Source organism: Sinocyclocheilus rhinocerous, unplaced genomic scaffold (genome assembly GCF_001515625.1).
Source record: "Sinocyclocheilus rhinocerous isolate Xijiao unplaced genomic scaffold, SAMN03320098_v1.1 scaffold153, whole genome shotgun sequence".
NCBI lineage: Eukaryota > Metazoa > Chordata > Actinopteri > Cypriniformes > Cyprinidae > Sinocyclocheilus > Sinocyclocheilus rhinocerous.
The window spans coordinates 4,773,594-4,794,154 of record NW_015660878.1 but is presented as its reverse complement, the minus strand read 5'-3'; the positions used below and the strand labels follow the sequence as shown (position 1 = coordinate 4,794,154).

Below are 20,561 nucleotides of genomic sequence, written 5' to 3'. Positions count from 1 at the left end.
TTGCCTTGAGGTCATGTACTCCTAAATGCTGATAAAATTCACTTTGGACATTTAAACATTAGTGTTTCTTTTTCAAGGAAAATGGACAGAAATGAATGACGGCTCTTGCACTAGAAATTTTTGACCAAAAAGATCGTCTATAAAATGAAAATGCCACACCCCTAATACCACCTGCTTCTGATTAGCAACAGCAGATTATGATTTACACAATTTTATAAATTAAAGACTATTGGCTCTTTTAAAAAGTAATAAACCATTTGATGTGCTCCACCCCAATTTCCTGGTGTAATAGGAAATACATCAACACAGGAAGTTAGTGGTGTTCTGTTAATAGTGCTTGACTCACTCATAATGCGTCACAAAAAAATTGATAACAGACCTTTTTTTTAGTTTCTGACTATAATGATATCCAATCTGAGAACAAATCAGGGTCAGCAGACTGATGAAACAATGAAACACAGAGACACATTGCAATGTATTACTACTTTTTCTCAGGTGATTTATTTCCAAATATCAAATGTCCCTTTTCTTTAAGACTTTTAGTGAACAGTTCTTAACCAGGAACACAGATTTAATGTGTTTTTCTATCAAAAAGGGCCTCGATACTGATGAACCGGGCAGGCCTCCACATCCTGTATTGTGCTGACTGGCATTTGTTGTCTTGTATTTGCCTCAAAAATGAGGCTGTAAAAATCAAAATGCCACTTGCTTTTTAAATGTTGTAGTTGGTGTGATTTTTCTAGTTCAGATGTTGAAGGCTTTGTTAGCTCCACTTTCAGTCTTCCCAGGATGTCTCCTGACCCACTATCAGCAAATGAATCGGAAGACGATGACTGTCTTTCCCAGTGATTCTTAACAAAGGGAGTGTTTCCTCAGTTTGAAAGTCCATAAATAGCCTAGACATGAAGGAGATATACTTGTTTGGTGGGTTGTTAATTTGAGTTATTTGATAAAATTACATAATTGAAGCCATAAAATAAAAAGATGCAGGATGCTCACCAAGTGCTGGATGTCATAGGTCTCAATCAGGTCCTCATCTTCAGTAAAAGGAAGTGGCTCTTTGTCATCTTGCAACTGTGAAATCTAAACACAGAGAGAATTATATATTTATATATATATATATATATATATATTGGAAGGGGCGAAGAGCGGGAGAGAGGCGGGGCATATAGGACCTACAATAATGTACAGTATTTGAAAAATAATGTGTTTTTTGAACATTAAAGCATGTCAACATATTCTGATACACCAAATACACAAAATAATGATCTTTAAAAAAGCATCATATGACCCCTTTAAGATCGTCAGTCTTCATTTGATGAGATAATGACCTAGCCTCTATGTGACGATTGGATGCCGCTAATATTAGTCAACAGAAATCGGCGCTTTGTTTCAAAGATATTCCATTCATGCGCTGCACTGGAACGCAGTCGTGGATTGCCAGTGGAAATGGACAAGAGAGGCACAGCACTTGGACCGGTATGTGAATCAGTTTATTATTTTTCTGCTTACTGCTTGCTGGTGGTCGATTGAAGACGCTATAGTTGGTTGTGCTTGATGTGGAGCGTGGATCCGTTTGTTTGGATAAACTACAGCGGACTGGAAGTGCGTAGTTTATGTCGTGTGTTACATGCAGCGCTGGGGCTTGCACAATTTTTGTGTGTGATTAAACGGATTGCTTTGAAAGTTGCATGTGCCGCTGAGTTTGTTTGATGAAAGAAAATGGATGAAGAGCTTGGGAGTTAAAGATTGAATCGCGGTTTATTCTTTACTGGAAACACAAGCTTTTGAGAGATGATGTCACTTTGTTGCATGAGAGTGTGATTCCTGTACTTCCCGCTGAGGAACAAACAAAGTAAAATGAATGGTATGGCTCAGTTTTACGGTTCAACAAAGGGTTTATAGAAAATGTGGAGCAATGGCTGTGTGATCTTAAAATTAAGAAAACTTCACTGACTCAAACTACAGCAGCAGTGTCTGAACAGAGTAATGAATGTCCTCTGTCATCTCATTCTGCAATAGATGGAATACAGTCAATGACCATGGCTGTTCAAGGGCAAGCTCCTGTAAATGATCCATTGCCTGTTGCTGCAACCTCTGATGCAAATACAAATTCAAAAACTCTGAAACAATGTGAGGAATGTAATGCATGGACTTGTGAGCATTTCATGGATGAGATCAAACCACCCGATAGTATCTCAAATGTATACAGTAAAAAATCAAGTAAAAAGAGCTCTTCTTCTGGTTCACGATCTAGTAGATCATCTACATCATCTGCTCGTCTTCAAGCTGAAGCTGAATTGGTGGCTTTATTAGCCAGTCAGCAAATGCTGCAACAGAAGCATGCTGTGGAAGAGGAAGAGGAGCACTTAAGAAAAAAGAAGGAAAAAATTAATCTTCAAATTAAATAGTGTGTCTATGGCTAAAGTTAATGTGTAGAGGTTTGCTGCATCAGAACAAAGTATACATTTGGAAGTAAGAAAATCAAGAAAGGAAAATGATGAAATAATCTCCTCCAGATGAAATGATAGCAGTTGCATCAGTTCAAGTTGACACACATGTTGAGTCACAGACAGTCTCTGCCTGTTAACAATTCGACAAGAGGTGCAAGAAATAAGGAAAGTAATTCTCAGCCTCACCCTGTGCTACAACTGAGGTCCATAACACTATTACAGTCAACTGCATCAATGAATGGGCAGCTACCCTGTAACCGTAGTAGCGATGCACCTGTTTCAAGACAATCCTTAACTGATGGAGAACAAGGAAATATATTGCGTCTTATGGAAAAGCAAAATTATATCCCTGCCATGTTGGCACAACAACGCAATACTTCATTACTTCCTCACAGAGATATTGTATCCTTTGATGGAGATCCTTTGCAATATCAATGCTTCATACGATCATTTGAGGAGGTTGTGAAAAAATGGGCAAACAGTTATGGTGACTGTTTCTATTTTCTTGAGCAGTAAACCTGAGGTCAACCAAGAGACCTTGTCAGAAGTTGTCAACATATGGCTTCTACACAGGGTTACTTGAAAGCCACGGCCTTACTTAAGGAACACTTTGGAAATGAAGTCAAAATATCTTCAGCATACATGGACAAAGTGCTCTCTTGGAAGTCCATAAAACCTGAGGATACAAAGGCTTTACAAGATTATCATCTTTTTCTTAGAGCTTGCTGTAATGCCATGGAGGATGTTCGTTATATGAAAGAGTTAAACTTGGTTACTAACATGCAAATTATTCTTTCCAAATTGCCCTTTAAGCTCAGAGACAAATGGAGAGCAATAGCGTGTGATTTGCAGGAAAACCGTAAAGGACCAGCAACATTTAAAGACATCATGGATTTTGTAGAAAAGCAAGTCAAAATTGCTACTTATCCTGTGTTTGGAAACATTGTTGAGGCTCCTCTGGGAGGTCGAAGCTCGATTCGTTCTAAGCCTAAGGGAAGTAGTTTTACCACCACTGTCACTGTAACAGGAATGGAAAACATTAGGAAAACTAATAAAGGTGTATTCTGTCTTTGTTGTGGCGAAGAACATTTCTTGAATTCCTGTACTGTGCTTACCAGCAGGAAAAGATGGATTTTCTGAAGAAGAAAGGAATCTATTTCGGCTGTCTATTGGCGCTTTTCCACTGCATGGTACGGCTCGGTACGGTTCACTTTTGGGGGGTTTTCCACTGGGTACAGTACCTGGTACCTGGTACTTTTTTTAGTACCACCTCGGTTGGGGTTCCAAGTGAACCGTACCGTTACCAAAACGTGACGTGTAAACTCTGCTGATCACGGATTGGCCATAATCCCGCCCACTCTAAAGCGGTACTGAACTGCAGTGAAACCGCAACCCGAGCCGAGCCGAGCCGTACCGTACTGAGCCGTGCCGAGCCGAGTCGTACCACGCAGTGGAAAAGCGCCATAAGTGCAGCCCATATTAGTAGAGATTGTAAAAAGCTGATTACATGTAAAGTGTGTTGCTCTAAACATCCCAGCATCCTTCATGTTTTCCAGCGAGATAAATCAGAGGAACCAAAGCAAGCAGTAGGTAGTGCTCTGATCTCTGTTCAGTCCAGTAGCCTTACTGGGGCCGGTGAAAATGCTTGTGCCTTGTCCATTCTTCCAGTATGTGTTAAATCTAAGAATGGAAACAAGATTGTGGAAACTTATGCCTTTTTAGATCTGGGCAGTTCAGCGACTTTCTGTACGGAAAGTCTCATGAATAAGCTTAATCTTTTCGGCAAAAAACTGAATATTCTGCTTAAAACCATGAATCAAGATAAATTGGTTTCCAGTTATGTTCTTAAGAATCTAGAAGTTGCTGGATTGGATCAGACACATTATTGTTCACTTCCTGAAGTATATACCCAGAAAAGTATGCCAGTATCCAATTCTAATATTCCTATGCAGAGTGATCTTGTTCGATGGCCTTATTCAAATCACATACACTTGCCTTCAATCGAAGCAGGAGTTGAACTCTTGATTGGAGCAAATGTATCAGAGGCACTGGAGCCATGGCAGGTTGTTCGCAGCCAAAAGAATGGACCTTATGCGGTAAGAACCATACTTGGATGGACAGTGAATGGACCGCTTAAAGGAATGGAAAAAATTGAACTTTCTTTAATGACAAACCTCACATGACTGTAAACAGGATCTCTGTCTCAAAATTGGATAAGCTTTGGAAACAACAGTTTAAGACTGATTTCCCTGAAAATGCCCTGGATGAAATGGTAGGCATGTCTAAAGAATGGATCTTGTGTCTCAGTCTATAAAACTGATAGATGGTCATTACTGCATTGGTTTGCCGCTCAAGAATAAGGATATGGTCCTTCCAAATAACAGAATAGTTGCAGAACAACGGGCTGTGAACCTGCAAAGGAAATTCAGGAAAGATTCAACATTTCAAGCAGATTATACTGCTTTCATGGAAGATGTGATTTGCAAAGGATATGCGGAAAAGGTACCTGTGGAGGACCTTGAGAGGAATGATGGCCGTGTGTGGTATATACCTCATCACGGGGTCTACCATTCGAAAAAGAAAAGGATCAGGGTTGTCTTCGACTGTAGTGCCTCCTTTCAGGGAGTATAATTGAATGGACAACTACTTCAGGGACCAGACCTAACAAGCACTTTAATAAGTGTCCTTACAGGATTCAGAATGGAGTCTGTCACCTTAATGGCTGACGTTGAATCCATGTTCTATCAGGTAAAGGTTCCTGCAGAATCTTCTGACCTTTTAAGTGACTTGAGTAAAGATTTGGAGGAATTCAGAATGGTTGTACATCTGTTCGGAGCTTGTTCAACCCCAAGTTGTTCTAATTATGCACTCAAGAGATGTGCAGAGGACCATGGAAATGTGTTTAATTGCAGGACAGCAGAGGTCATCCGAAATAACTTCTATGTGGTTGATTGTCTTACTTCAGTTCCCACAGAATCTGATGCGATCCAACTATATAAGGAACTCCATGCAATGTGTGCTAAAGGTGGATTTCATCTGACCGAATGGATGAGCAATAGTCGTGGAGTGTTGAATGCCATACTAGAAGAAGACCGGATGAAAGAAGTAAAGGACCTTGACTTGAACCATGATGTGCTTCCGATGGAAAGAGTACTAGGTATACAGTGGTGTGCTGAATCTGACACCTTCAAATTTAAAGTAGTAATCAAGGACAGACCTTTTAGTAGAAGAGGGATACTTTCCGTGATTAGTGCCATATATGATCCTCTCGGATTTTTGTCTCCAGTAGTTCTTTCCACAAAGAAGCGAGTAGCACCAGTGAAATCTACCACCATTCCCCGCATGGAACTTACAGCCGCCACTCTCGCCAGCCGAATGGACAGCCTATGGAAAAGGGATCTAAGGATGAAGCTACAAGATTCAGTATTTTGGTCGGATAGCACTGCTGTGTTAAAATATATCCAAAATGAGTCCTCCAGATTTAAGTGTTTTGTTGCCAACAGAGTGTCTGAGATCTTGAGAGCATCCAGCGCAACTCAGTGGAGATATATAGATTCTGCCAACAATCCTGCTGACTTTGCCTCAAGGGGGCTAAAGGTAGATCTTTTACTTAAGAAGCAGATGTGGAAGTTTGGCCCTCCCTTTCTTATTAGATCACAGGAAGAGTGGCCAAATAACCCAATTGATTTGGAAAAGAGTTTGGTACAAGACCCAGAAATTAAGCAAGAAGTTGTGGTTAACACACTACTGGTTCAAACTGAGGAGAGAGATGATGCTGTAGCACGGCTTATCAATCATTATTCATCATGGACACGTCTGAGGAAGGCTGTGGCCTGGATCTTTAGGCTGAAGAGAATTCTTCAAAATCTTAAGTAAAAGGAGAAAACAATTGAAGAGAACTCTCGATTGTACTGAATCTAATCAACCACTGAAGGTTATCATTGATGAAAACATGCGTAAACTACAATCCAGTATGGGCGAAGGCTATTTTTCAGTGGATGAGCTGGACGAAAGTGAGATGTTCGCTTTTGCCAAAGGATGAGGTTCCCAGAGGAATTCATATCTTTACAGAGAGCGGAGCAGTCCTCTGTATTGTCTCAATCCAATACTTGAGGCAGGTGTAATAAGAACGCATGGACGTCTGGATAATGCAGTCATGCCTGAAGAATCAAAGCATCCAATAATATTGCCAAAGGATCTGCATATTTCTGAGCTCCTCTTAAGGCATATTCACAATGAGGTCGGACACAGTGGATGAAATTACATGTTGGCTAGGCTACGTCAACGATATTGGATACCAGGAGCAAGTTCAGCCATATGTAGAGTTCTGTCCAGATGTGTAATCAGCAAATGATTTCAAGGAACAACAGGATGCCAGCAGATGGCAAATTTACCTTCAAGTAGAGTCTCACCAGATGAACCACCGATTACTCGAGTTGGAGTTGATTGTTTTGGTCCATTTGAGATCAAACATGGACGAAGCACTGTGAAGCGAAATGTAGTCACTTTTACCTGTTTGTCAATAAGAGTCATACATATTGAAGTGGTTGCATCATTAGATACAGATTCTTTCATTCATGCTTTGCGACGGTTCATGGCACGACGTGGTCAAGTATCAGAGTTATGTTCAGATAATGGAACCAACTTTGCTGGAGCCGAACGAGAATTGAGAGAAGCCATAAAAAACTGGAACCATGATAAGATCAGTGATGTTCTAATCCAGAAGAGCAGCAGTGGCGAACTCCGGTCCTGGAGAGCCGCAACCCTGCAGAGTACAGCTCCAACCCTAATTAAAACTCACCTGCCTGTAGCTTTCTAGTAACCCTTCAGACCTTGATTAGCTTATTCAGGTGTGTTTGATTAGGGTTGAAGCAAAACTCTGCAGGGCTGCGGCTCTCCAGGACTGACGTTCGCCACCCCTGCAGAAGAGTATCAAATGGATATTTAATCCTCCTACAGCATCTCATCACCGAGGCGTTTGGGAGAGGATGATTCGATCAGTGAGGAAGATTATGAATTCAATCTTGAGAGGGCAGAGTATAGATGAAGAGAGTCTTCATATGCTTTTGTGCGAAGTGGAGTCAATTATCATTACGTGTGTCGTAGACATATACGTGTGTCATAGATGGTGACAAGTACAGTACATGGCCGACCTGTTTTTGAGGAGATGGCTAAAGGAATACTTACCTCAGCTACAGGAATGGCAGAAATGGTAAAGAGAAGAAATTTTCAAGTGGGAGATGTTGTACTTGTTGTCAATGATGCTGCCCCTCGAAACTGGATTATGGGTAAAATCATTCATACTACACCAGATAAAAGGGGATTGAATCGCCAAGTAAGGATTAAAACAAGGTACAACTGCTTAGACAGACCGGTCACCAAGATTTGTCTACTTCTTGAAGCTGAAGAAGACTGTAATTGATTTTTTTGTTGAGCGCTCAATGACGTACGGACGTAATGACATGGATATGATGACTGACTTATAGACAGACTTTTCTTGGACACTTTTTGACTGACATGACTTAAGTTTTCTACTAGAAGATATACAGACATTTATTTATTTATTTATTTTTTACATGGACAAATGCATACACACACACACATATATAAGTATATTTGTATGTTTGTAAATGATTTTGTATGTTGTACAATTTATGTATGTATTTATTGTTGTTGTTAATTGATGATGATTATTATCTCTCTTTTTTTGTAATAATCATGGGGCCGGAATGTAAAAGCATTAATTCTTTCTTATTTCTTATTGGTTATTCACGGTCACGTGGGCACAGGTGATCACTTCCGTTTTCTTTATTATTTCCTTTGTCAGATTGTTTGTTAGGTTGGAAGGGGCGAAGAGCGGGAGCCAACTTTCTGTTGACCGTGTTGCATTGGTCTAATCATGTTTTCATATGCTTTAATAAAATTCGAAAGCAAGTTAAGATCGTCAGTCTTCATTTGATGAGATAATGACCGAGTGCGAACAAGTCACGAGCCCACTACCTAGCCTCTATGTGGCGATTGGATGCCGCTAATAGTATATATGTATTATCAATGTTGAAAGCGTTGCTGCTTGATATTTTTGTGAAAACCTTTTTTCAATTTTTCGATGAATAGACCTTTTTAATAGACCATGGACCTTTTTACATTTTTTGATAAAAAGAAAGTTCAAAAGAACAGCATTTATTGGGAATATAAATCTTTACAAATATCTTTACTGTCATTTTTTATCAAGTCAGTGCATCCTTTTTGAATAAAAGTATTAATTTCTTGCAAAACAAAACAAAAAAAATGTACTGACCCCAAACTTATGTATATTTTATTACTAGCTGCTGAATGTTAGAAGGTGGCCTAATTTACGTGAATTCACCCTGTATACTGCATTATGCAGTATGCGGTTTAATAGTATTCCATTCTGAACAAAATCCATGACATCCGTCATGTTGCATCATGTTACAACTGGCCACTTTAACTAGTAGCCATTGTTTTTCTCCATGGGTAATTTTTTCCTCATTGAGCAATATCAGCATGTGCCGAAACATTCCTTTTATTATATCTTGTTTATCTTGTATCTTTGATTATCAGGATTTATAATCACCCAGATTATCAGGTTCAATAAGCCAACAAGAAATGTATCAGTCACCTCCAAATTCATGTTATCATTGAGCCGCTTTATTATGAGACAATTGACCCTTCACCGGGAGTTTGATTGACAGGTGATCTGACCAATCATAAAGCCGAATCTGCCAATTTGTCCGGCAAACACACTAAACAGGAGAGTAGATTAACATCAGTGGACTTGAACTTGAAAAATGGTGTGTATTGACATCTTTCGGCGGTAGAAACAAGATACCTTCTGATGTTCATTTATGTTTATTGTGTGCTATAACTAGTAAAGAGGAAGAGACGATCAGTTCACGTGCCACTTGAACTGAGGTGCTACAGTGATCTGTCACGACACATTAAAGAGCCACAAAATGGTGTTTATTGTTTGAATTTCTTTGGTCCAAGATGTATTTTTCACTGCATGAGAACCTGATGTGTGGTGTGAGAGCAGCATGGCTTGTCAGACGTAGCAACAGTAATGAAGGGGGGTGGGTCTTTGCGAAGGGTCAATTGACACATGGAACTGTTGGCATGTATAAGATCCATGTCCTTTTTGCAAAAAGTGTTTTTTCTGTGAGATCACAAACTATGCTGTCACTATTCAGTCACCCCTCAAGTTTAAAATGTTAATCTTACCTTCTCAGCTAATGGATCCTCATCATTTTCAGTGGAGGTTTCCAGCTGAATGAATAGAATGGCGTCATGGACGGAGAGGAAGAGAATGTCTCTAGTAACCTCCTCATCAAAGAAGGACAGGGCCTCCATTCTCCTGACAAGCTCACCTGTGGCACAAGGACCCTTTAGGTTATTCACCGTGTCCTAACCTGCCATTATCAGGCTGGAGTTTGTAGCAACAGCTCAGGCCTTACCATCACAGCCTGCGATGTAGACGCTGACCCCGATTCGTATGAATTCCTTCACCACCTGTGAAGATGGGAAATGACGAATTAGCTACTGCTTGGTTTTGCTCCACATCGTTCCAAACCTTTCTTATTTGAAACACACAAGAAGATATTTTGAAGACAATACGATGAAAGTCAGTGGGGTTCAAAACAACACTGGACTCCATTGACTTTCATTGTATGGGCAATCAAACAATGAGGCTTTTTTCAAAATATCATCTTTTGTGTTCTGTGGAAGACAGAAAGTCATACAGGTTTGGAATGACATGAAGGTCACCATCATATTGTGGATATGCATTATTGCAATGTAAGGATGACTCAGTTAAGAGCAATAAAGATAAAGCAATAAACGCACCAGTTTGAGGGACTTGGCTGCTACCACGTCCAGGAATGAGACAGCAGAAAAGTCCACCATGAGGCTGTGAAAATGGACTGTGGGTACTGACACACTGACAGGCAGCTCAGACGTCCAGTCTACCTGAACCTTCACCTCTGAGTCTGGCTGAGACGCCCCTTCCTCCAGCTCAGGAACCTGCTCTTTTTCAAAGGCTTGGTTTTCTACTCCCAGTGAGGCCACTGGCACCAAACCATTCTGTGAAGGACAGCAGATATGGGAAAGGGCAGAAATGGGAAAGACCAGAATGTGTTGTCATAAAAGGTCAGTGATCAAAATAAGTTTTTTTCTTGAAAGCATTCCAAAAAATGTAAAATGTTTGATTTACAGATACTTTTCCAGAATCTGTTGTGCAGAACGTACCTCTGTTGCTTGTAGTTTTCCTTTTTTAATGAGTTTGTGAATCTTCTTCAAAGCTTTATTTCTTTTCTTGAACACCCGCACTGCATCAAACCCCACCTGTAAAAATTAAAAAGCCCACCAAGTTTTTTTTTTTTTTTTCAAACCAAATCAAATCATATAGTTTATCTTTTCAGAATTTAGAGTTACAGTAAAGTAAACTCACCTCTTCTCTCAGCTTCTCTTTGAAGTAATCAATATTTGCAAAGTAAATGGGTGAGTTGCACTTGAAGATCTTTATTCCAGGAATTTCATCAATCTGAAAGTTTTGGGAAATGCCATGTTAGTTTAAAACATGTATAATGTTCGTATATATGTTGTGGCAAGTTACTGATTATTGACAACATGAAAATGTGCATCTTACATTTTTGTAGTCCTTCATGTTTTTGTAGATATTAGTATTTGGGACATTTCCAAGAGTGGCACAAGAAGGGCTGAATTAAATAAGAGTTTAATCTTCAAATACATGTCTTTAAAAACAAAATTCACCATGATTTATGTTTCACAATTAAAGGTGCAATAGGTGATTGTCTTCAGAAACATTTTTTTATGCTGGTTGAAAGTCTCTTCACATCCCGATAGCAATCATTAAGTTAAGTGGTCTAAATGTATTTATCTGTATTTATATATTCTGTAGAAGGCATAGGACTAAGAAATGTTCGTTCAATCAAAACACTCGGTCCGAGCATTTTAATTGGCTTTCCTACCTGCCTGTCAACATATGTATTTGCATACCTCTGCGCACCCTGTTCGCGCAGACAGGATACGTCATCAGCGCGTTCACGCATGCTGTGCAGACAGAGCGAGAATGGCAGACAATCATCAACAAGCCGATCTTCCTTCATGGTATTATAGTACTTTTACTAACTGAACTATAAAGTTTTCTCACCCTCACCAGTCAATGACACATGATGTAGCCCAGCGGTTCCCAATTCCAGTCCTCGCGCAAGGGAAGCAGGGGAAATCCGTTGAAGTTTACTTCACTTCGGAACATTCATTCACGGATTGTCTTCACACACAGACGAGACTTACTAGAGAAGTGTGAAGTGTGACATAATATACCTCTGTAAATAAATACTATTTAAATTCATGTCTCGCACACTTTAATTCCCTTTGTATGGAATACGCTCGCTTCAAACTGGAATCATGGCGGAGTATCCGGTGATGTACACTTCCCAGGGCACTTACGGTCGAATAGAACAAACGTCGCCCGTGATAAGAGATACATATGAAATGTGCAGAGCAGGAGGGCGCAAGGACTGGAATTGGGAACCGCTGATGTAGCCTATTGTAATTTGTCTCTGGTATTCTGGTCTGTCAGCGTATATGCTTTCAGGGGGCGTGGCTTTGGACGGCGATTGCAGGGAGGGTGGGACGTTCACTTTCAGTGCTATCAGGCTAAAGTTAGCATTTTCCAAGATCTCCTACTGCACCTTTAATTTACATTACATTTAAATGTAATGTCACAATTAATTTACATACATTTACATATTCTAATTTGTATTTAACAGTGCTTATTCTTTTATACTACTTGGAATTCTGTTAAATTTTACAAAAAAAAGCATATATGTGATTAATATGTGATTAACATGAATATTATACCCTTATTATTGACAATATTTACACTCATCGTTTGAGCTATATCATAAACATCAAGCTGCACTAATTCAGATTAAAAAGCAGTTGTGACATTTCTCAACAAATATACCAAAACCTTACTAAAAAACTAAATTAAAAAAAGAATTAATTTGCTTTACGTCAAGTAAAAAAAAAATGTAACCAGTTTTGTGTACTTTACACTCAAGCGCACTTTAAAGTCTTTACAACTGTGCTACTTACAATTGTGTTCTGACCACCACTGTGCCCATCTCAAATACCAGACCAGCCAGCAGACCCACATCTAAACCCAGCACAATGGATGCCAGGCACGTAGCTATCCAGATGAGCTGCAGAAGTATAAGGATTCATATGCACTCATATCAAACGAGTGTAATTTAATTTTTATACAAATAAAATGATTCACATGATTCCATTTGCTTAAGGTAATCAGAACACTAATTAATGTTATAAAAAGGATTGTTTAACAGAAACTTGTTATACTTGTACACAGTCTTTCATATCTGATGTTTCAAAAAGCTTGTCTCATCTTTTGACTATTTTTCTACCAGTACTCATCTCATTCTGTTCATTTATCAGTCTTGTGATGTTACTTACACAGTCTGTTCTGTTCTGTCTCCAGAGTACAGGCACTTCTGAGATCTGCATGAACATGCCCTTCAGGTTGGCTATAACAATGCCAGCCAGCACTGACTGTGGGACAGAGAGGGATGACATCATGAGTTGCATGAAGAATATTGCAACGAATGTCGAATGTTGTTGAATGACGAATGTTCTCTATTAAAACATTAGGCTCCTCCACCAAACCTTCTGCAAAGGCTGAAGAAATGGCCCAAGGGCCAAAATCACTATCATCACCATCAGAGCTGAGATGATACCAGCAATCTGCAATAGTGAGAGGAGGGAACAGTTAAACAGGGAGTATTGCATTTACACACACACACGCACACACACACTTGTAAAAGTGCTGGAGTTAGAGCATGTGCATTTTACCTGACTCTTCCCCCCTGTGCTTTCCTGTACTGCTGTCCGTGACAATGCAGTGCTGGCCACAAAGCTTGAGAAACATCCTCCAAAAATATTGCTGACGCCAAAAGCTATCAGCTCCTAATGGGAATAGAAGTGTAGTAGACCAGATCAGACAGTTTATAATCAATCTGTATCAATTAATCACCAGAAATGCAGTCTTTATGGTATCTACTAAACAAAGAAACAAAAAAAAATAGATTTGAATACAACCCTTGGCAAAAAAAGTTATGGAATCACCACACTTAGAAGATGTTCACCCAAAGTTTTGACTTTAAATTTTTTTAGGCTGGCCACAATAAAAGGCCACTCTAAGGGTGCTTTCACACCTGGCCCGTTGTTTCGGAATCTAGCGCGTTTCCCCCCTTAGCTCGGTTTGTTTGGGCATATGTGAGCCGTCTTATTGCTCTTCTTTGTAGGTGCTGGACTCCTGCTCAAAATGATAAATTATTATAACGACAGCTACAAAAAACCCAATAATAAAGCCCGCAAAGCTGTTGTCGTTCCATCCTGACAGATGACAGCCGCGACAGCTAAGTGGAATCCCGGAAAATAAACCGTGGAACTTTGACCAATGAGAGAACAGTTTACTCGCGCGTGACTTGTATTAACAAATTTGGTCCGTTTAGAAACTTTGCCGTGTGAAAGCGAACCGTTTTCCAAAAAAATAATAATTATGGAATCATTCAATGTTGAGGAAAAAAAATATGGAATCAGCTTGTAATTTGATTTCTCAAATAAATACCGGCACATATCTAAAATGCTAACTAGTCAGCAGTTAAACAGAGAGTGCTTCCAGACCTTAACGAGCTGTTGGACTTGGCTAATTGAAAGGAAACATGGCCCCAACAAGAGAGCTGTCTGTTGAAACAATGGAAAGGATTATAAAACTCCTTCAAAAAGGAAATCCATCACGGAGTGTGGCAAAAGAAGTTGGATGTTCCCAGTCAGCTGTTTCTAAAATTTGGTGCAAGTATAAAGAAAATGGAAAGGTTACAAAAGGAAAACATACAGGCAGACCAAGGAAGACCTCAAAGCGTCAGGATAGAAAACTCAAAGCAATTTGCCTTGAAAATAGAAAATGCACAACGAAACAAATGAAACACAAATGGGCGGAAACAGGAGTCAATGTGTGTGACAGAACTGTAAGAAACCGTCTGAATAAAATGGGATTTACATATGGAAAAGCCAAATGAAAACCAGCATTAACACCTAAACAAGAAAACAAGGTTACAGTGGGCTAAAGAGAAGCAGTCATGGAGTGTGGATGATTGGATGAAAGTGATATTCAGTGATGAATCACGAATCTGCATTGGACAAGGAGATGATGCTGGAACTTTTGTTTGGTGCCATTCTAATGAAATGTATAAAGATGACTGCCTGAAGAAAACAACTAAATTTCCCAACTCATTTTTGATATGGGGTTGCATGTCAGTGTATATATATATATATATATATATATATATCAAAATAGCATAAAAATATATTATATTTTTTATATTTTATATAAACATCAGATATACACTATATAAAAATAAATAACAAACAAATCACAATATCAGGTAGAGAAAAAAATTATGGAATCATTCAATGTTGAGGAAAAAAATATAGAATCAGCTTGTAATTTGCATTTCTCAAATAAATACCGGCACATATCTAAAATGCTAACTAGTCAGCAGTTAAACTTTTTGATATGGGGTTGCATGTCAGGTAAAGGACCAGGGGAAATGGCAATCCTTTCCTCAACAGTTAATGCACAAGTGAACATTGAAATCAATAGAATATTCATATTGAATTCATATTCATTCCATCAATAGAAAAGAAGTTTGGTGATAATGATGTCATTTTTCAGGATGATAATGCATCTTGCCACAGAGCAAAGAGTGTTAAAGCTTTTCTTCAGGAAAGGCATATCATCTCAATGACATGGCCAGCAAACAGTTGAAAATTTATGGTGGAAATTGAAAAAACTGGTCCATGACAAGGCTCTATCTTGCAAAGCTGATCTGTTAACCGCTATTGGACAAAGTTGGAACCAGCTTGATGAAGAATATTGTTTTTCATTAGTGAAGGCCATGCCCCAAAGAATTCAGGCTGTCATAAAAGCAAGTGGAGGAGCAACAAAGTAATAACTGTGTGTTTTGGTAGATGATTCCATAATTTTTTCCTCAACATTGAATGATTCCATATTTTTTCCTCTAATTGATATGGAAAACAAATTTTCATTAATTAAAAGTTTAATATCTTTTTTGAGGTACATTTCACATAACCAGAATGTTGAATTATTAAACAAAAATTGTTTTGTGTGATATCTGTGATTCGTTAATTTGTTATGAAGTAAAAAATGTGGGTGAACATCTAAGTGTGTTGATTCCATATTTTTGACAGGGGTTGTACCAATAACAAATCAGTATGAAAATAAATTACAGTGCTAACAAAACAAAACAAATGTAGCTGTGTCGTAAAGCTCTATGCTGCACTGCCGGGTTTAGAAATGATATCAGCTGCTGCTGCAAACTCAGACTCATTATGTTTTGGCAGGTGAAAGTGGCCTTTAAAAGTATCAATTAAATACCAGCAATTCACTTTTTGGTATCCACTGAACAAAAATGTAATCCTAGAGTAAGTATTTGTTTTGTTTACAGTGCTCACAAAACAAATGTAGCTGTACCCTAAAACTGCACTGCATGGTTTTTATAATGTATGTTAAATGATACCAGCTCCTGTTGTAAACTCGCATTCATTTGGTTTTTGATGGTGAATAATATGACCTTAAAACGAATCATAAATCAGTATGCAAATAACTTTTTAAATCTTCAAGGATTTGTTTTGTTTATAGTGCTAAAAAAATGAAGCAAAACAAATGAAACAAAGCAAAAAATGAAAAGGCAATGTGAAATGAAACAAAAACATGAAACGTGAAACGAAAGAAGAAATTAAACAAAACGAGAAACTAAACTAAACAAAACCAAAGAAAATGAAACAAATGTAGCTGTCCCGTAAAACTCTGCGATGCACTGCATGGTTTATATAATGTGTTTATTTAATGATATCAGCTCCTGTAAACGCGTTCATTTAGTTTTGGAAGGTGAAAGTGACCTTAAAACCAATCAGAAATCAGTATGCAAATACATTTTAGAATCGTCAAGGATTTGTTGCGTTTTAAGTGCTAACAAAATGAAACAAAACAAAACCAAGCGAAACAAGAAACAAAACAAAAAGTGAAACAAAACGCGAAACAAAATGTTAAATGAAACAAAACAAACAAAGTGTGAAACGACATGAGAAACAAAACAAACAAAATGAAACAAATGTAGCTATGCCCTAAAGCTTTGCACTGTCTGGTTTAGAAAAAAATAGTCACTGTTATAAACTCAGATTCGTTCTGTGCTGGCAGGTAATGGAAAAGTGACCTTAAAAGGCCAATCACAAATCAGTATGCAAATACTTTTTTAAACAAAACCCTAACCAGAATCTTTAAGGATTTGTTTTGTTAACAAAAGAAAACAAAAACAAACAAAAAAATCACTGTAGCTGTGCCCTGAAGCTCTATGCTGCACTGCCTAGTTTAGAAAAGGTATCGGCTACTTTTGTTAACTCAAATTTAGAAATGTTCTGGCAGGTGAACTAGTTCTTTCTGACTCTCCCTCACGTTACTGTCATTTTTTCATTAGTGGGAGAGTGCTGATCTGACCCTTATTATACTTTAAAAAATACTTCACACTAAAATAAGAACCCTTGCTTTTTTTTTCTTCCCTCAGTACTTATTAATAGCACCCACATTTCTTGCAAGAAACCAACTAAAACTGTAGTTCTCAGCTGGTTTTGCCACCTAAAAAGCACAAAATGCATTGTGTTCTGCACAAATCATTTTACTATGCTAATTTAGCCATTGGACTAAAGCATAATTGCAGTGTCAGACACATTCACACAGTATTTTTGTATACCTGGTTGCCGTCGACTGTGTAATCATGTTTTGCTGCGTAGACTTTTGCCACTGAGACTGCTACTGCATAACCAACCACTGCAGTGGAAAAACTAGAGCCCAAAATATTCCCAATAAGTGCTATAGTTGGTATTTGTGGCGGTGCAAACCTGTGGAAACACAAGCAGACATACTGTTTTACTACAGATTCACATACCAGTTTTGTACACTACTTGTACTGTGAGTGTTTTATGCTGTTGTCTCTGATGTAGTATGCTGCTATTGTTTTTAACATAACACTGTTTTATGTTATTATTGCATAAAGGATTTTAAACTGTCTGTCAGTGTCATTGTTCTAAATATAACATTTCTGCTGAAAATCATTACAGGGACAATAATAATAGTATGTCAATATAAAGCGACTGAATGTGCACCCAGCCCTCATCAGGAAGCAGGAAATGCCACAGGAAGTGCTCTTACCCCATGGGGAGGCTGTGGACAATGCTGGTGCCGTACTGGGAGTTTAGGTCCATCACATGAGAGATAGCAGAAGCTATCACTGTCTATCAATTCGAAAGAGTGAAAGGTAACAACAGTCATTATTTTTAAAAATCATGTCAGTATCAGAGCCCTACAGGCTTAGTTTGTTTTTTAAGACTGTATGGGAGAATTGTGGGAAAACTGTACATACCACAATCACTTCTATGGGAATCGGCACTGGGATTTTATGCTGAAATTTTGTGTTGATCTCTTTCACAGCCATAACAATGAAGATTGTTAGTAATCCAGCAATCAGGTCCGCAATGTTCGTTTGATTGATGTTCCTACTTACATCAATGAGGGTCTAGATGAGGAAAACATAAATGAATAATAATAATAATAATAATATAAAAATGTATAGTATAATATAATATATAAAATGTAAAGTGTATTTATTATTATATTTATAACATATATAAAGTAAAAACACTAGTACATTTTAAATAAAAATATTATAAATTATATTATTTGTTTTAGTTTTTTCCATTTTTTACTAGTCTCAGCCTATATAGTATGGTCCAATATTTTGAGGCCACTAGTGAAATTATTAAAAGTCACACACACACACATTACAATATACAGTAAGTTTTTGAGTCTGAGATAAAAGATATTATAGATTGTAAAGATATTAATGATTTAAGAGACTCACATAAGCAAAGGAGAAGAATCCATTATGGTTGTGTATAGGAACAGACACAATGGTTTTAATCTGAGATATGAAGACATGAAAGGCAGCAGCAGTGGTGAAGCCACCTACCAGTGGGTCTGAGAGATACCTGACTAGAAAGCCCACCTGCATCAGCCCCATAGCCACCTGAGATTAAGTAAAACAAATTTGAGATGCAGCAATGCACTGCTGATTGACAAAAAAGAAAAGAAATCTGCATTTTTTTTCAACATGCAATACTACAATTACAAAATGTATAACTTGTTTATTTTATCTTTATCACAGGTTTTAATTGTGAATTTTGTGACTTTACCTGGAATAATCCAACCAACAACGTCATGGTACAAGCCACCAGGATTCTCTGGGCCTCTCTTGCCTCTACATCAACCTCCATTAACCTTTCATCTGTCACTGTCTCATTCACACCTGTGATGTTCACTGGACGCAGAAAGTGTTCATCAGGAGCTAAGGTCATAACTACAGAGCCCACCATCAGACAGGTGACAGGGAATGGACCTAAATGAGAGATAGAGACAAATAAGAGAATGACAAGAAAGCGTTGCACATTTATTCAGTATTTATTTAGACATTTTCTATATGCATAAAATAATTGCACGGATTGCTATATTTGTATACAACACTGTGCAATGCATAGAATACAGTATCCATTATGAATAAACTCCAAGTAATATTATCCTTTTCATTTTCTTGAATCATTATTTTTATTTAATTGCATTTCAAGCAATCAAGACATTTTCTACATAAAATTGGATTAGATGACAAAATAACCATATGCAAGATAATAACTGCATGCCATTTTTACAGAATAAAACATGCATTTACTGTTATATACTGAAACCGTTTCACATAAAATAGTAAGTAGTATGCATGCAGTAGATCTTGTTTAAAGGGTTGCTTATTTGATACCACTAAAAGCCATAGACCTACCCACAGAGATGTGTCTGGATGTGCCCAGCACAAAGTATGTAAGAATAGGAAAAAACGCAGAGTACAGTCCATAGACTGGTGCTACAGAGGCCAGCAATGCATAAGCCACACCTGTACAACAAATTCAAATAATGACGTTGAAATGGCATCATGCTGATACTAAACTGGGGTTTTGTTCGCAGATTGCATCTTACCTTGTAAACAGCATACTAGTCCTGTGGTGACCCCAGAAACGACATCACCGGGTAACCATTGCTTGACTGGGTATTTAGGAAGCCAATCCAGGATTGGCAGAAGCCCCTTTATCTTCTGAACAGCCCATTTATCAGTGCATCTGTGGAGAATTCATTTTATATGAATGAATATGAAGATGAAAACACTCGATGATATGACATCAAGTGCTTCTCATATACTCACCTGCAGGCTCTGCTCAGCCGTTCTCGTAAACTCTGGATCTCTTGGGCTTGTCTCTCATGAACCTGGTCAAAGACCCAGTTTGAATAGATACGTCGTGACACGTGGTAATCGTTTTCATGAAAACACTCGTCCATCGTATTGCCTGATTTGTTTGTCTGTGAAAATCTGCTTGGGTTGTATCTCCTCGGTTAGAAAAAAAGAAAAGCAGATTGATTAGATTTCAGATTAATTTCGATTTGCTGCTGCCAATGAAAATGTAAGCACACATCATGTTATACATAAATCAGTCGGATTGTAAATTTTCTACCTGCTGTCAACGTTTCATTTTCTTTCTCTCTTTTTCTAGGATGGCTAGTCCAGATAAGCGAACACTTAGAGGGTCTCGCCTCCCCTGTGTCAGAACAATCTGATCGAACAGACCAAAAGAGCCCTTCTCGCTTTCTCTGGCTGTACCTCCTTGTTCAATAGGCCAGCTCTTCCAGGTCTGCACTAAGATCACTGAACCCATTGACATCCAAAAGTTGGGAGGGGATCCAATCTCCCTCTCTGAAGTTTATTTGAGAACCATACGTACAAACACAATGGAAAACCTTTTACTGAAACCACTTATTCTTAATCAGTTTCACTATAATATCAGATTACACTGATGTTAAATGAAATCCTGCATTTA

The 20,561-nt window shown here is 38.2% G+C and overlaps 1 protein-coding gene across 1 annotated transcript; it reads right to left on the bottom strand.

The window, feature by feature from the left end:
* Positions 1 to 733: 733 nt before the first annotated feature.
* slc26a4 (solute carrier family 26 member 4) lies at positions 734 to 20,025 on the bottom strand. The gene is made up of 21 exons (XM_016534798.1): positions 19,892 to 20,025; positions 19,669 to 19,808; positions 19,475 to 19,585; positions 18,939 to 19,042; positions 18,840 to 18,902; positions 18,509 to 18,673; positions 18,011 to 18,163; positions 17,800 to 17,882; positions 17,342 to 17,489; positions 13,362 to 13,475; positions 13,176 to 13,253; positions 12,966 to 13,061; positions 12,591 to 12,697; positions 11,116 to 11,185; positions 10,918 to 11,010; positions 10,716 to 10,811; positions 10,314 to 10,550; positions 9,926 to 9,980; positions 9,693 to 9,838; positions 1,000 to 1,083; positions 734 to 896 (listed from the first exon to the last, which is right to left on the bottom strand). Exons 1-21 carry the CDS (start codon positions 20,023 to 20,025, stop codon positions 873 to 875), a joined length of 2,301 nt encoding a protein of 766 aa, XP_016390284.1. The 3' UTR covers positions 734 to 872.
* Positions 20,026 to 20,561: the final 536 nt, after the last annotated feature.